This window comes from Misgurnus anguillicaudatus, chromosome 24 (genome assembly GCF_027580225.2).
Source record: "Misgurnus anguillicaudatus chromosome 24, ASM2758022v2, whole genome shotgun sequence".
NCBI classification, from domain to species: domain Eukaryota; kingdom Metazoa; phylum Chordata; class Actinopteri; order Cypriniformes; family Cobitidae; genus Misgurnus; species Misgurnus anguillicaudatus.
In genome coordinates this window covers 35,419,014-35,435,494 of record NC_073360.2, presented here as the reverse complement: position 1 = coordinate 35,435,494, position 16,481 = coordinate 35,419,014, and the positions used below count along the sequence as shown (strand labels likewise).

Sequence of the window (16,481 nt, the reverse complement as noted above, 5' to 3'; positions counted from 1 at the left end):
GGGCTCATCCATCTGGCCCATCAAGACTCACTCTCATTTCATCAGTCCATAAAACCTTAGAAAAATCAGTCTTGAGATATTTCTTGGCCCAGTCTTGACGTTTCAGCTTGTGTGTCTTGTTCAGTGGTGGTCGACTTTCTGCCTTTCTTACCTTTGGCCATGTCTCTGAGTATTGCACACCTTGTGCTTTTGGGCACTCCAGTGATGTTGCAGCTCTGAAATATGGCCAAACTGGTGGAAAGTGGCATCTTGGCAGCTGCACGCTTGACTTTTCTCAGTTCACGGGCAGTTATTTTGCGCCTTGGTTTTTCCACGCACTTCTTGCGACCCTGTTGACTATTTTATATGAAACGCTTGATTGTTCGATGATCACGCTTGAGAAGCTTTGCAATTTTAAGACTGCTGCATCCCTCTGCAAGATATCTCACTATTTTTGACTTTTCTGAGCCTATCAAGTACTTCTTTTGACCCATTTTGCCAAATGAAAGGAAGTTGCCTAATAATTATGCACACCTGATATAGGGTGTTTATGTCATTAGACCACATTACAGAGATGCACATCACCTAATATGCTTAATTGGTAGTAGGCTTTCCAGCCTATACAGCTTGGAGTAAGACAACATGCATAAAGAGGATGATGTGGTCAAAATACTCATTTGCCTAATAATTCTGCACTCCCTGTATTTCCAACCGCTGGCATGTGGTGGTGATGTCTGATGTACTGAATAGGCTACTGTGCAAAATAGGCTTTGACTAAGTTTATAATAGACTCTGGTATTCTAGAGAACTCAAAGGCAGCCCACAGGACACTATGAGGTACTGAACCAAATGCGTTAGGCAGGTCAAGGAAGATGACATGGAGATACCTCTTGTCTTTCTTGGCTGACTGAATCTGTGGCCAAATCATGCTGGTATGCTAAAGGCATTCTGAGATCCCTGATATTCCCGCTTTCTGGGTTGTTGTGTCCACAAGGCCATTTTTCACAAGATAAATGTTCAATCTCTGAGCTATAACACTAAAGAACATTTTCCCTTCAACATTAAGTAGGTTAATAGGCCGGAACTGACTAATGGTCGATGACTTCTCCTCCTTTGATATCAGTACACCCTCAGCCCTGCACCAGGCCTTAGGTATCACTTGTTTTTCCCAAACCACTCTGATTACTTTCCATAAAAAGTGGAGGACCTTATGTGTGTTCTTATACGGCATGCAAGGGACCCTGTTAGGGCCTGGGGCTGATGAAGATCTTGCTTTCTTAACTATATACTCCACCTCCTTTCATTTTGTGCTCCATCCATCAAGTGCTCTGGCTGTTTGATAAGTGGCATCTTGGCTGGGATCAGTGTCTGTTTGTGCCTCCTTGGGTCAGAATATGTTTTACCCAAGTAATTGTCAAGGTTTTGCTTTGATGTCTTCACAAATAGGGATTTTACAAACTTAAATGGATCTTTAAAGAAATGAGTCCTTGTATGTTCTTTCCTTTTCCTTACCATCCTTAAATGCTCTGCATGGCTTAGGGAAGTTAGTCAAATTTTGATACTCTTCTGCAGTATGTTAATTCCCTCCTTCTTTGTATCTGAGGATTTCCTCCATTGCCTCCATGATTTGCCTCCATTGAATCTAATTGATTTAAATGACATTTAACATTTAACATTTAACATTTAAATTAAATATAATTTGTGTTTTCTCCACAGATTTATTGTTTCCTCTAAGAAGAGAGAATCTGTTCAGTTTCTGATGAATCTGTTCACTGCAGCATCAGAGTTTGACACAAATACAGGAGAAAAATACACTAAACTATTAACATCTGTGTGCTGCTACACAACTTTTCCTTATGATGTAGGCGATTATAATGATGATTTGGAGTATCAGATTGAACGAAGTAACTTTCTGCTGGATCTGTGCTCATATGTGAAAGACTATGAGAGTCAAACAGGCAAGAGTGTCCTACCAGCATTACAACCAATTTATCAGTCATCTCCTGCAGTCTGGATCATAAACCTCTCAGAGAGAAAGACCTCCATCCTCCTAGAAGTGCTGAAACTCCAAACAGAGAAGAAACCAGTAGAGCTGATAGACTTGACAGATGATGAGAGTGAAGTGAGAGGATTCATTCAGTGTCTGCCATACATCTCACAACTGAGGTGAGAGTTTTAAGAGTATAAAATTGATTTCTGGGTTTGGTGATTGTTTGTCCTGTAGAGAGTTTGTCTATGTGTTTATGTTTTTCTAATGTAGCAGCTTCATCCAGCACAAAGTGATGTAACACACACGACACAACAACACTTTCATGATAGTCACAACAAAAACACAGTGTAGAAATTGTCTGACCTCAACTGAATCTGTCTGTGACAAATAAATTAATTACTTTAAATTCATGAATTGAAGAAACAAGTCAATTGACTAAATTACATTACATTTACTAATAAATCCAAAAACCGCAGCTGTCCACTAAAAAAGAAAACAGTGCCTGAAAATAGTCACCAGCAATTGAAAGTTATCAAAGGGAATATTTTCAGGCACTGCATAATATATTTGTGTCTGCTGCAGTCATGTTACTGCAGCAAATTCCTTGATTATTACGGCCGAATGGGAGTATAGTTCCTAGCCATATCTGCCTAGAAAATCCCAACTTGAATTTTCGGTTGGTCTTAGTACACGATGTAACTACAGAAGAGTCAAGTTTTAAATAGGAAAAATATCGAAACTTTTTGGGTATTTTTGAGCGCAATGCTAATGGGCTAATCAGATTAAATGGATTATGCTAAACTATGCTAAAAGTGGTACCGCCAGACTGGCTAATTTGCTGAATGGACTCCAAAACAAAATTGGAAAAATCAAATGTTTAACTCTAGGGGAGCTAGAAAATGAACATATTTTCAAAAAAATTGGAGTGTCTCTTTAATTTGAGATTTTATACAACACACGAAGTCTAAATATTAAACATTAAAGTGATAATTCTGTGTTTCTCTGCAGATTTACTTACTATGTTTTCTTTGAGAAGAGAGAAAATACTGTTCAATTCCTGATGAATCTGTTCACTGCAGCATCAGAGTTTGACACAAATACAGAAGAAAAATACACTGAACTATTAACATCTGTGTGCAGCTACACAACTTTTCCTTATGATGTAGAATATTATGATTATCTTGAGGATCGGATTGAACGATATGATATTCTGCTGGATCTGTGCTCACATTTTAAGGACTATGAGAGTCAAACAGGCAGCAGTGTCCTACCAGCATTACAGTCAATGTATCAGTCACCTGCAGTCTGGACCATAAACCTCTCAGAGAGAAAGACCTCCATCCTCCTAGAAGTGCTGAAACTCCAAACAGAGAAGAAACCAGTAAAGCTAGTAGACTGGACAGATGATGAGAGTGAAGTGAGAGGATTCATCCAGTGTCTGCCATACATCTCAAAACTGAGGTGAGAGCTGTACAGGAAAATCACTCTACATTATATTTAGTTTATTTCATTGTTGTCAATTAAATCCCACTGCTATTTGTATTTATGCTGAAATGCAACAAATTTTTTGACATCATAACACTGTATTTAGACTGTACGTATGTATACATTCACCAGCCACTTTATTTCGGTACATTCATTTCTCTGCTCTATTAATTCTTTAAGGCAAGATTTAAAGATTTTGCTCCCAAATATATTTTAAGGTGGCACAGATTAAATTTTGGTCGCATATGCGACCAAAATAGTTGCAATTACGAGCCCTGAATTGTTTGTTCATGTTAGTTAACAGTGCATTAACTACGGTTAACAAGATTTTAATAAAGTATCAGTAATTGTTGAAATTAACATTAACAAAGATTAATAAATGCCGTATAAGTGCAGTTCATTGTTAACTAATGTAAACTAATGTTAACTAATGAACCTTATAGTAAAGTGTTACCAAAAATTCTTTAATATACCACACTGCTTTTGTAATTTCTGAATAATTTTTGAGAAAAATAGTAGTATCATAAGCCAATTGACACTATTTAAATATTCTTCACAATTCTCGTATAGCCTACTCTTAATTCACTTCCTTCGCGAATCGCGATTAAAAAAAAGAAAACACAGCGCACACATCACTACGGCAAGCAGCAGGTGTCCGACTTGAAGGGTCTGTCTTCTCGGACCTTTCCTCCCTCGACTGCAAGCGGCGAACCTCGCCGATTGGTCTGCCCAGCGCCGCATGAACTTGAATACATATAGGGACATCAATGCTCACTGGTTATTGCATTGCATTGTGGGAATTTCTGGGAAAAATTGAGAGAGCCCTTAAAATGGCCAACTCCCAGATCAGTGCCCAGACTACTGAACAAGAGAGCTGACTTAGATGCAGCTCATGTCTAGATGCCTAAATGCATTGAGTTCCTGCCCTGTGATTGGCTGATTAGCTATTTGTTTTGTAGGGTGTTGCCAAACCCTGACAAAAGGTATTTCTAAAGGCAGCAGCAAATGGCTGAATCTGAAGGAAACCGCTTCCTAATTCCTGCTGAATTATCATCTGAAACCTTCCTCAATGAATTCACATCTACCCCCCAAGACAGTTACCCCATGGGGTGAGACAGAAGTGTCACATCCTACCACACTTTCTCGTCGCCGTCTCTCCTCATGTTCTAAAAGCAAACTGTATATGAAATGCTACATTCTACACGCACAAAGAATCTGAGACTGGTCTTGTTTGGTGTCATATGAAGTGTTTTAATGCAAGTGGTACATTTGGGTTTATTAATATGAAAACAGGATTCAATGTTAATCTGTGACAATAAATAAGTAAACTTAGCCTAATGTTGGGAGACAACTCCTACCTTAGACATGTTGACCAATCACCTACTGTATGTATATTAGGCAACACCCCTGAGTTTTACAACAACCAATCAGTACCAAACTCCTATATGCTTTGTTCTCTGGTTATTTAAGGAGATGTGTGGAAGACTCAGGGGGGACTTTCAATATCTAGAAATGCACCCCCATGATGCTATATCTTTTAACAAGAGATTGACTTTGTTAAATTGCTTTAGCTACAACCTCTAGTACGGTCGAGTTTTTGTTCAGTACCCACACAACGGCCGGTGTGGACTGATATGACATTGGTAATCGAATGAATGAGTTCAATGTAAACATGAGTGAATAGAATGATCAAACATTTATCCAAATTCCACAATCAATTTGATTCATATTACAATACGTTTTATATCTTTGGAGTCAGATGTAAAGTTGCGTAACATTAAACGTCATTGGTAAGCGCCGGAAAAGACAGAACGCGTTATAATCATCGGCCATGCCGTTTGGATTCCGTTGTTGGGCCAAACGGATGGATGGGGCCATATTTGCTCCCCTTACAGTGTTTACAGGTGTACCTAATAAAATGGTTGGTGAGTGTATATGATGCTCTTAAAACCATTGTAACAATTGCACTCTTAAGAGACATTCTGCGGTCTGAACTTCATCACTTCATATTAGGCAGAAGTCATGTTTCCAAAGTTTTTCACGTTATCCAGCACTAAACAATAAAGTCTTATATACATTTGTGTCTTTACAGATTTGATCCATTTTCCTGTCAGCGTGAGCCTGAAAAGTATTTCCAGTTCCTTGTGAATCTGTTCACAGCAGCATCAGATTGTGAAACAGATACAGAAATAAATTACACCGAACTATTAATATCTGTGTGCAGCTACACAACTTTTCCCTCTAATGAGCGATACCTTCATGGTTATCGGTTTCATTCACTTCAATCTGTTTTTCTGCTGGATCTGTGTTCACATGTGAAGGACTATGAGAGCCAAACAGGCAGGAGTGTCCTACCAGCATTACAGTCAATTTATCAGTCACCTGCAGTCTGGACCATAAACCTCTCAGAGAGAAAGACCTCCATCCTCCTAGAAGTGCTGAAACTCCAAACAGAGAAGAAACCAGTAGAGCTGATAGACTGGACAGATGATGAGAGTGAAGTGAGAGGATTCATTCAGTGTCTGCCATACATCTCACAACTGAGGTAAGGAAAATCCCACGCTACATTGTACTTAGTTTATTTGATTGTTATGAATGCCACTGCTATTATTAAAGCTTGTGTAACTTTGTATTTATGTGGGAATGCAAACACTCAAACTAAATTTTAACGTCATAGGTACAGTCTAAATACAGTGTTATGTATACATTCACCAGCCACTTTATTTGGGTACATTCATTTTTCTGCTGCATTATTTTTTTAAGGCAAAGATTGAGCAAAACAATGAAATATCATTCCTCGTCTGCAAAGTGCATGACGTGAAAGCGTCAGTAGGCTACCACAGATTCAACAGGGAGTGTACATGAGGATTAGTACAGATCAACCTAAAGGTAACAGTGTAGAGTTTTCATTATAGAACTCGTTTAAGAGATTGATAGTTAAAGCTGCAGTCGGCAACTCTGGAGGATTGAGATGATTTCGAGGGTTTACAATTTTCATGCCCCTCACACACTACCACCGAGCAACCTCCCATCGAGCTCGTCCTCGTCAGTGCGTGTGCAAGCATACTAAATTCTTAAATAACATTTAGAAATACAATCATTGGTTGATAAAGCACAATTACCTGTCGAGAAGAAATGTGGCAAGGTCTGCATCGAACTACAGCTTTAATTAGAAAATGGCCATTAATCAACTTGGCACTGACAAGCCAGATATAAAATTTGTGCTACAGGTGTGTGTGTGTGTGTGTGTGTGTGTGTGTGTGTGTGTAAGTACTTCTCTAAAAAGGTCAATAAACAAATCTATTAATCAACCCACATTCAGGCTGAATTACGCAAGGACACAAGGCCCTCTGCCCAAAGTGTTTTGCATGTGTTGTCATTTCAGACATCCCAACTTGCAAAAAGTCATTTCAGGGAGGTATCCCGAAGCCCCCTACCCCCCCCCCCCCCCCCAAAAAAAAAAAAAAAAAAAAAATTAAGGAGGACAAGGATATGACATTTCAAGATATAAAAGCATAATATTAATTTCTAGAGGCCTATGCAATTATTGGTAACACTTTACTAGATCTCATTTGTTAACATTAGTTAATGTATTAACTAACAAGCTAACCATGAGCAGTACATGTGTTACTGTATTTGCTAATCTTTGTTAACGTTAGTTAATAAAAATACAGCTGTTCATGGTTTGTTCGTGTTAGTTCACAGTGCATTAACTAATGTTAACAAGATTTGAATAATGTATTAGTAAATGTTTAAATTAACATTAACAAAGATAAAAAAATGCTTTATAAATGCAGTTCATTATTATATGTTAACTAATGTAGTAAACTAATGTTAGCTAATGAACCTTATTGTAAAGTGTTACCCAATTATTTGTTAATTATTTTACAATATGTAGATCACTTTTACTATTTATATAAGCTGCTTATAATATTTATATTCTATTGCAACTTTAAGCAGGTCTAAGGAGTTTGTTGTTTTCATGTAGCCTTGGCAACTAGTAGCCAGCCTGAAAAATATGCACATGATATTAAACTTGTTGAACTCACCTTCGGGAGAACTGTATATATCTATGTCCGGAGAAGAGATAAAAGCCCGCCCACACTGACAATTGATTGGTTGATTTACCGGAGCAGGCCAATCAGGATGCTCTCTGTCTTACATGCGCTGAATGAGGCACACTAGCACACACAAGCAAGGTCTCCCCCTCCCTCTCTGCCGTGCGCGTGCTACTCTTTCTTGCTCGCTCTAAATTCCGGGAGATTTTAACTAATTTGCGGGCATCAGGGAGCCGCTATCAAAATGCGGGAGACTCCCGGAACTTCCGGGAGACTTGGGATGTCTGTCATTTACATGTAAATTTTATTCCAACAGCAGTAACTCATAGGTTAGTCATACAGCTTATTATATCACACATAAACTGCCCCACTAAATGCATAGCTGACTGGAGTAATACTCCTGACTATAAACTGTAAATAATACTACTGAAAATAATAACTCTATAAACATTAAGAAAATGTCTGAACTTACCTTTACATCTCTATTAGTCTGAGATGGAGCTTCTGGTTAAAGATGGTAATAGTCTCATACAAACAAAGTTCAATATTTTTGATCATAATCTGTGACTTCACGCAAAGAAGAGCAGAAATAAATTTCTCAGATAAGCATTTATCATCGAGGAGCGTATATGTTTTTATCCAATATGTTGTGGAAAACAGTCTTTCAAAACTGCATCAAGGCTTTATCAAAGAAATAAATGATCCTTTCGTTTGGTTAACGTTTAAAAAGATGTCCTCAGTAATCCAAAATATCCATGAGTAATGCAATAGTCTCTATCTCCAATAGTGTTTGAACCAGGTAAACACACAACACTATCATCATGGAAAGGCTAAAGCTCCATGATTTGCATCGCTATTTTTAAATTCAGTTCAATCGCTTGTATGTGGAATTAACAATCACTGACATCATATTTAACGTCTCACATTGACAAGTGTGTGCACCTATAGCAGGGTTCCCCAAATTTTACCCTGGAGGGCCGGAGCACAGAGTTTAGGTCCAACCCTAATCAAACTTACCCACCTGTGATTTTCTAGTGATCATGAATACCTTCATTAGCTTGCTTAGGTGTGTTTGATCAGGGTTGGAGCTAAAATCTGCAGTGCTCCGGCCCTCCAGGGTAAGATTTGAGGAACCCTGCCATATAGGGTAAAAGAAAACCACGAATCTGCCTTAACATGCAAACTTGCACTTACTTATAAGACGTAATAAGACGTTTATTCCTAGTACTATTATTTATTTCTGTTTTTGTAAAATTATTTACACATTTGTCTGGAAAATTGTCTTCTGACTGGGTGGGCCACATAGCTTTGCTACTGGTGCACTGGAAGGATTTTGCAATTGAGATTGCTCTTAAAATGTCCGACTCCCTGATCAGTGCCCAGACTACTGACCAAGGGAGTCGACTGAGATCAGCCCATTTCTAGATGCCTAAATGCATTAAGTTGCTGCCCTGTGATTGGCTGATTAGCAATTTGTGTTTACAAGCAATCTCATCACTTGATATTAGGTGGAAGTCATGTTTTAAGTTTTTCATATTATCCAGCAGTAAACTTATTTACATTTGTGTCTTTACAGATTTGATCCAGATTTTTGTAAGGAAAATACTAAAAAGTGTTTCCAGTTCCTTGTGAATCTGTTCACGACAGCATCGGATTGTGAAACAGATACAGGAATAAATTACACTGAACTATTAACATCTGTGTGCAGCTACACATTTTTCCCCTGTGAGGACAGAAACCTTAATCTTTATCAGTTTAACCCTGTTCAATCTGGTTTTCTGCTGGATCTGTTCTCACATTTAAATGACTATGAGAGTCAAACAGGCAGGAGTCTCCTAGCAGCATTACAGTCAATGTATCAGTCTTCTCCTGCAGTCTGGTACATAAACCTCTCAAAGAGAAAGACCTCCATCCTCCTAGAAGTGCTGAAACTACAAACAGAGAAGAAACCAGTAGAGCTGATAGACTGGACAGATGATGAGAGTGAAGTGAGAGGATTCATTCAGTGTCTGCCATACATCTCAAAACTGAGGTAAGAGCTTTACACAAAAATAACACCCTGCATTGTATTTAGTTTATTTCATTATTGTCATTTACCAACCACTTTATTTTGGAACATTGCATTAATTTTTAGAGGCAATTATTTAGCAAGGTGCTGAAAATATTCCCCAGAGATTATTCAATTTTTTTTCAATTCAATTTTATTTATATAGCGCTTTAAACAATACTTAATTTTTTCAAAGCAGCTTTACATTAATAGAAGCCGTAAAAGCACAGAAAAACGACAGATAGCACAACATAATACACGATAGCATAGGCAGTCAAATTTGCTGCGGCTATGACTCGACATTATAAGCGAGCGTATTACTAATGTAACGTCTAGAAGAGGAAGCTAAGTTAAGCCCAAGAAGGCTGCCTCCCCGGGGTAAAAAAACCCCTAGGAGAAAAAAAACCCCGGGCTGTTTTGCTGAGGAAATAAAAAAGTCCTAGGAGGGAAAAACCCTTGGGAGATATATATGTATATACACACATATAAACGGATAAGGAGATTAAGCGGAGATTAAGCGGGTTCTGCCGGTGATCGTTGGTCAGGGATCAGCTGGGCATCACGTTGAAGGACCACCAGTAGATCAGAGGTGTGCCGACTTTCACATCTACCGGAACTGGGTCTGTTTGTCCCATTGTCCTCGGGGTCGAGGATGAGACAGGGAGAGAAAAACAAAATCATATTAGCGTAGGGGCCGTTCACATGTAATGCAAGTGTCACATAGTGATGTGGTTTAATCAGCTTAGTTTCAGACAGACTAACTATTGCGGCATAATTATATTATCCACAGTTGAGGATTTTGCAAATTAGGGGCCCACTGCGACGGTATCTATGGTAACTAAGGGTCACCTTCCGGTCTTTAAGAGAAAATGAAACCTGTTGGTATTGGAATGATAACAGCACACACATAATGAGATGAGTTTGTTATGAAAGTTATCCTGTTGGATGTACCGTAGCAATTGTATCAAAATGTAGTTAAGCTGTGATGTTTAAACGATGCTCAATTGGTGACCAAAGCGTGCCATGATAACATCCCCACATCATTACATCTTCACTAGTTTGAACTGTTGATACATAGTAGGATGGATCCATGCATTCATGTGGTTTACATCACATTTTCACCAAACTATATGTTTGCTGCTGCTGAAATAGAAACTCACGAGACCATGCAACATTTTCACTGATATTTTCTTTTTTATGACCATTCTTTTTAAACCCTAAAGATGTTTGTGCATAAAAATCTCAATAGATCAGCAGTTTTTGAAATATTCAGACCAGCCAGTCTGGCAACAACAACCATGCTACTGTACGTTTAAACCACCTTTCTCATCCCCATTCTGATGCTCGGTTTGAACTCCAGCAAGTCGTCCTTTCCATGGGTGTCTCTCAATCCGTTCCCTAGCTCCAGAAGTTGTGAATCAGTATATAGTGTACACAGCTTTGGGCACTTGTAAGAAAGGACTCCGGTTCACTTCACATTGGGACACTGCTCACTTATGTTCTTGTGACGTGACTGCTTAAGCGCGTTGTGATAATTCACAGCTGTTATTCATCAACAACCGGCAAAACCAACATCTCTCTGACTCAGTGTTGTAGTCGAGTCACCAACTGTCGAGTCCGAGTCGAGTCTCGAGTCCCAGTGTTCGAGTCCGAGTCCAAGTCCGAGTCACCAAAGAAGAGTCCGAGTCGAGTCCAAGTCGAGTCACCATTACCAGAGTTCGAGTCCGAGTCGAGTCTCAAGTCCCCAGTGTTCGAGTCCGAGTCGAGTCTCAAGTCCTGTATTCGAGTCTGAGAGTGCCTACATGTCTCCACTTTGGGACCTTCAAAAAACTGATAAAATGTATTAAAAAGGTTCTACATTAAACAAAAATGACACCACTGTCACGATTCCAAAGGGAGTTTATTTACTGATTTGACATACACTTTGGAACACACTTTGTAACTTTACTAAGCCATCAAAAGCATGTGTGTACTTCCATTGTTGTAAACTTGTGATTGAGAACTAGCGTAGAAAATTTACAAATTTAATTTGTAATCATGCTGCATTTTGTTTTTTGAGGAAATAAGAACAAACAACTGAGTTGGCATTGAAGTCTATTAAGAAAACATCCTGAAATGATTTTCTTAAAAAAACAATTTATTTTCCATAGTAGGAGTTATTTTTTGGACCCAACATCAAATAGGAAAATTCAACTGCAGTAGCCACCGTTCAACCTGAAGAGGGCAGCACTCAGACGTTTTTACACCATATATTGTAGTATTGAAACACTTTATATCCAAACGTACATCAAAATCAATGAACAGCACTAATAAACCATCATTCTTACAGATCAGTAACTAAATAAACTTGGATTAGGGTTTAGTTAGGCTACTCTTTTTAAGTTATCAACAGACAAAAAATGCTGTAATCTGAACCAGACATACATTAACCCTAGCTTCTTCTGTTTGTTATATATGCATTAGTCAGTAATATTTTTTAAAAAAAGCTAACGTTAGGCAATGGAATGCATTTTACTTACTTTTCTGGGTGCATCCGTGACAGGTGTCTGTTAAAGTTTGAGGTTGTCCCAGTCTTTTACCTACACACACAACATTTAGCGCTGCTATTTCCAGCATTAGAAGCAAAATTCGCGTAGGCGAACTTCACGATCCGGGGCACGTCTTTCTGCATTTTACAAATGTGAACATTTAGCCCGCGAATCATGCATCATGCATTGCACGAGTGTAAAAGTGAGTGACGTCAGTGAGTGTGTTGTCAAGCAAAGAGAGCGAGAGGTAGCAGTGTCTGTGAAGGGAGATCGCAACCGGTCTTGGGCACGAAACAGGAAAAGTGTAACACCTTATATTATTTTTTATAACATATTTAGTCAAAAACAAAGTGATGAATGCTCAAGTCCGATTGTATATATCCTCGAGTCCGAGTCCAAGTACGAGTCATCAATCCGCGAGTCCAAGTCGAGTCACAAGTCCAGAGAATGGATTCTCGAGTCGGACTCGAGTCCCAAGAATAGTGACTCGAGTCGGACTCGAGTCCGAGTCCAGGACTCGAGTACTCCATCACTGCTCTGACTTAATTTTAAAACATGTGTTAAAGTATGAAAAACGCTTTCATTATTCTCTTATATATCTGTGCATTAATTGGATGAATATTACATTTAAATATTAAGTAGATTGTGGTCCCTTCCTGTCTAACAATGTGTGTTTATATTCAAACTCAAACAAATGTTTGTCTTTTCAAAAGTTCTGTCGCGTTTTATGAAGTTTATTAAGTTGGCTTGCAAAAGTTTAAAAAAGTCACGTGATTTCCGGTAAGAAAATAGGGACCATCAATGCTCACTGGTTTTTGCATTGCATTGGAAATTTTAGGGAACAATTGTTTCAGTACACTGAAGGATTTTGCGATTGAGCCGACTTCCTGATCAGTGCCCAAACTACTGAACAAGGGAGCTGACTGAGATGCAGCCCATGTCTAGATATTATCCTTGATATTATCCAGCACTAAACAATAAAGCCATATTTACATTGGTGTCTTTACAGATTTGATCCATTTTCCTGTCAGCGTGAGCCTGAAAAGTGTTTCCAGTTCCTTGTGAATCTGTTCACAGCAGCATCAGATTTTGAAGCGGATACAGAAATAAATTACACTGAACTATTAACATCTGTGTGCAGCTACAAATCTTTCCCCTGTGAGGACAGAAACCTTCGTGGTTTTCAGTTTAACATTGTTCAATCTGGTTTCTTGTTGGATCTGTACTCACATGTGAAGGACTATGAGAGTGAAACAGGCAGGAGTCTCCTCCCAGCATTTCATTCAATTTATCAGTCATCATCTGCAGTCTGGACCATAAACCTCTCAGAGAGAAAGACCTCCATCCTCCTAGAAGTGCTGAAACTCCAAACAGAGAAGAAACCAGTAGAGCTGATAGACTGGACAGATGATGAGAGTGAAGTGAGAGGATTCATCCAGTGTCTGCCATACATATCACAACTGAGGTGAGAGATTTACAAGAAAATAACACACTGCATTGTATTTTGTTTTATTTTGTTGTCAATTAAATGCCACTGCTATTATTATTTAATAGCAGTTTGTGTAACTATGTATTTATGTGGGAGTGCAAACACCAGAACAAAATTTTAACGTCATAGGTTCAGTCTAAATAAAGTGTTATGTATACATTCACCAGCCACTTTATTTGGGTACATTTATTGCTGCATTAATTCAAAACATTCCTCAGAGATTATGGATGGTACTAGGGCGGAACACAAAACTCACGGTTCGGATCACATTACGGTTTTTCAGGCACGGATCGGATGATTTTTCGGATCAGCATAAAAAAGGGTGGGAAAAATCGAATAACAAAAAAAGAAATTACAAACATTTATAAAAAAGAACAAAGTTGCACATTTAGTAAGGTCTGAAATTAGCATTAGGTACAGAAATTGAATTAAATTAACAATAACACTCTCTATATTGTACAAATTAAGTATTATTATTATTTTTTTATAGCCATAGAAGTGATTTTCTCATTGTCTTGGGTTGTTTGATAAACATTAATGACACGGACTTAAGTAGGTTAATTAAGGTTGCTGTCTCTTTAAGACCAAATAAGCACAGAATGGTTTTCGGACTTAAGACATAAACAAATGTTTTTATTAGAAAAAGAATACTGTGAGATCATTTTGTATGTATGTGCCCTGTCAAGAACAGAAAGATTTTATGTTGGCTTACTTTCTTGAAGTATATGTAGGCTATATGCACTACTGAGGGCACTTAAACGCATGCACACACAGGCCGAGGGCGAATTCCAGACTGCGCTTCAGGAAGAAGATGCAGCATAAACTGTCGCTTTGCTTCACCTAAAAACGTTACGTTGTTTTTCTGTGGTCTATTCAGCAAATGTATGTTAATGGACTACAGTATGAGACACAGTAGCACAACTCTCTCTAAAGTTTACGCAGGAGGAGTTCTGGGGCCTCATGTATATAACTGTGCATAGGATTCTTACTAAAAGCCTACGTACGCACAAAAGCCAAAAATGGCATACACCAAAAATTATGAAGACTTATAAAACAAAGCAATGTTCCCTTTATAAATCACAGATCACCTGCAAGTGTGCGTACATGAATCACAACCTTTGCTTGGCGTTTCCAGCCCTGTTTTGTGCGTAAGCATGCTTTATACATGAGGCCCCTGATCTTTGAAAGGATTATCTGACTGGAGCTGGACGGGAGTCACCGGACACATTTAACCGCCTGTGCGTACAGAACTCTGCCCACTTTAGCGCCTTTTTGTGGTTAAATTGTTTTAAATCACTTGAATGTTAACATTTGCAAGCCTTAGAAACACGTGCAAATGAAGCAGTGCTTCGTCTTCAGAGAATATAGTTCCCAGTATGTATACTGTTAAAAGATGGCTGTCTCATATTACCTTATTATTTGTACACGGTGTGACTATACAAATCACAACACATATATAGGAAAATGTTCACGTTATTTTGTCACTTATTGGGAGCAGTTTGCTAGCTGGAGCCATTCACTTCCAGACTTTGTGCTAAGCTAAGCTAGTGGGGGCTGCGTCAGACAGAGTTACAGCACGCACGGAGAGGAGAAAGGTATGTATGGACTTTCTCACACTGGGGGATACGATGAATAAGCTAAATTCCCAAAATCTGAAAAAGAGAGTATAAAACTCGAGTGTCTGTGGACCTCTCACGACTGTTTTGAACACAGTTAATTATTTCCATTCGGGACGAAACAAATGATTAGCTTGCGCGAATATCACTCTCTCTCTCGCAACCATGGCACCACCCGTTGCTATGGGATCTGCCCAGACATGCGCACACCCAATTGATTTGAACGTGCACGAGGCACTCTAGGAAGAGCAAAATGGCAGAGAAAGTGCATTCAGAACTCACAGTACCTGCATATCCAGTCAGCGAAGGCAAACAAGGCAAAAAAAGGAATAAACGAAGCAATCAATCGAGAGTAAATATCACGTGGCTTTTCCTCGAGTCGATGATGCGGTAGCGCTATTGTCTGCGGAGTGTAGTCCTCATCAGAGTCAACAATGCTTTTATCACGGAAACTCTTCCATGCAAAACACTGGCTTAATAGTGAGAGAAAAGTTTTTGTAGATAATTCCTGCCTATCCTGCCTTTAAGTTGAGGTAAAAATAAGGTACAACCATGCAGTGTTTTTCAGCTTGCCATCAAAACACAAAGTCAAGAACAAAGACTATACTCATTCTCAAGTGTTTAAAGATGTTTTACAGCCCCTGCTGTTTCCCTTGCTGTAATATCAGAAGTTATTAGTGTCAAATTAAACAGATAACCATGGTTAAAACAAATATTTTTTTTTATCAATTTTTTATGACAAAGTCACTTGCGCTTTGCGTTTCAGATCATTAAAATAGGGCCCCTTGTATTGTATCTCACAGTGTCATGCCTGCAGATGTATGAGCACTCGCTTACTGTTGTCATCATTATATAATTATTGGTGTTCAGTCAACTTGTGTGCATGTTCCATGATAGAAAAGAGAGAGATGTACCTGTATGTGTGACAAAACTAGACTGCTGTCATTAACAGCTGTCTTTACTAAAAGCTGTTGTTTCCCTCAGTATACATCAGTAGTAAACCGTGACTCTTGAACCTAAGCCCTCTTAAAACCCCCGCCTCACAATAACTATGAAGTTATTGTACACACAATAACAGCTGATAACGATAGTATTATGTTATGTAGATGATCTGTGTTGCTATACATTTTAAGGACAAACACATTGCCCCACAATCTGACTGCAAATGTTGGATGCTCTCTCTGAAGGTTAAAGGTGTGCTCGTCGCACAGAATCATCATGTATTGACTTCCTTCATACTAGTTTTCTAACAATGTCATTTAATATTTTCTTATTTTGGTAGAAAATTT

At 38.7% G+C, this 16,481-nt stretch overlaps 2 protein-coding genes across 5 annotated transcripts in view; both read left to right on the top strand.

Moving 5' to 3' along the window:
* LOC129438513 (uncharacterized) overlaps positions 1–16,481 on the top strand; it is a 65,100-nt gene that overhangs the window by 12,430 nt on the left and 36,189 nt on the right. The window lies entirely within an intron of this gene.
* LOC141361516 (uncharacterized) lies at positions 2,877–9,356 on the top strand. 2 transcript variants are annotated; one of them, XR_012367641.1, is made up of 3 exons: positions 2,877–3,430; positions 5,547–6,343; positions 9,089–9,356. XR_012367641.1 is itself a non-coding variant. In XM_073862991.1 (2 exons), exons 1-2 carry the CDS (start codon positions 3,030–3,032, stop codon positions 6,001–6,003), a joined length of 858 nt encoding a protein of 285 aa, XP_073719092.1. In that variant the 5' UTR covers positions 2,877–3,029; the 3' UTR covers positions 6,004–6,616. The 2 variants fall into 2 exon arrangements, 1 of the variants encoding a protein (XP_073719092.1); XM_073862991.1 differs by lacking the exon at positions 9,089–9,356 and having other exon boundaries at positions 5,547–6,616.

What these genes read in the sequence shown, in the direction of transcription:
- LOC141361516 (XM_073862991.1), top strand. Translation starts at nt 3,030, where the DNA reads ATGAATCTGTTCACTGCAGCATCAGAGTTTGACACAAATACAGAAGAA. An exon ending in CCATACATCTCAAAACTGAG is followed by an intron (nt 3,431 to 5,546) that starts GTGAGAGCTGTA and finishes GTGTCTTTACAG; the next exon opens with ATTTGATCCATTTTCCTGTC.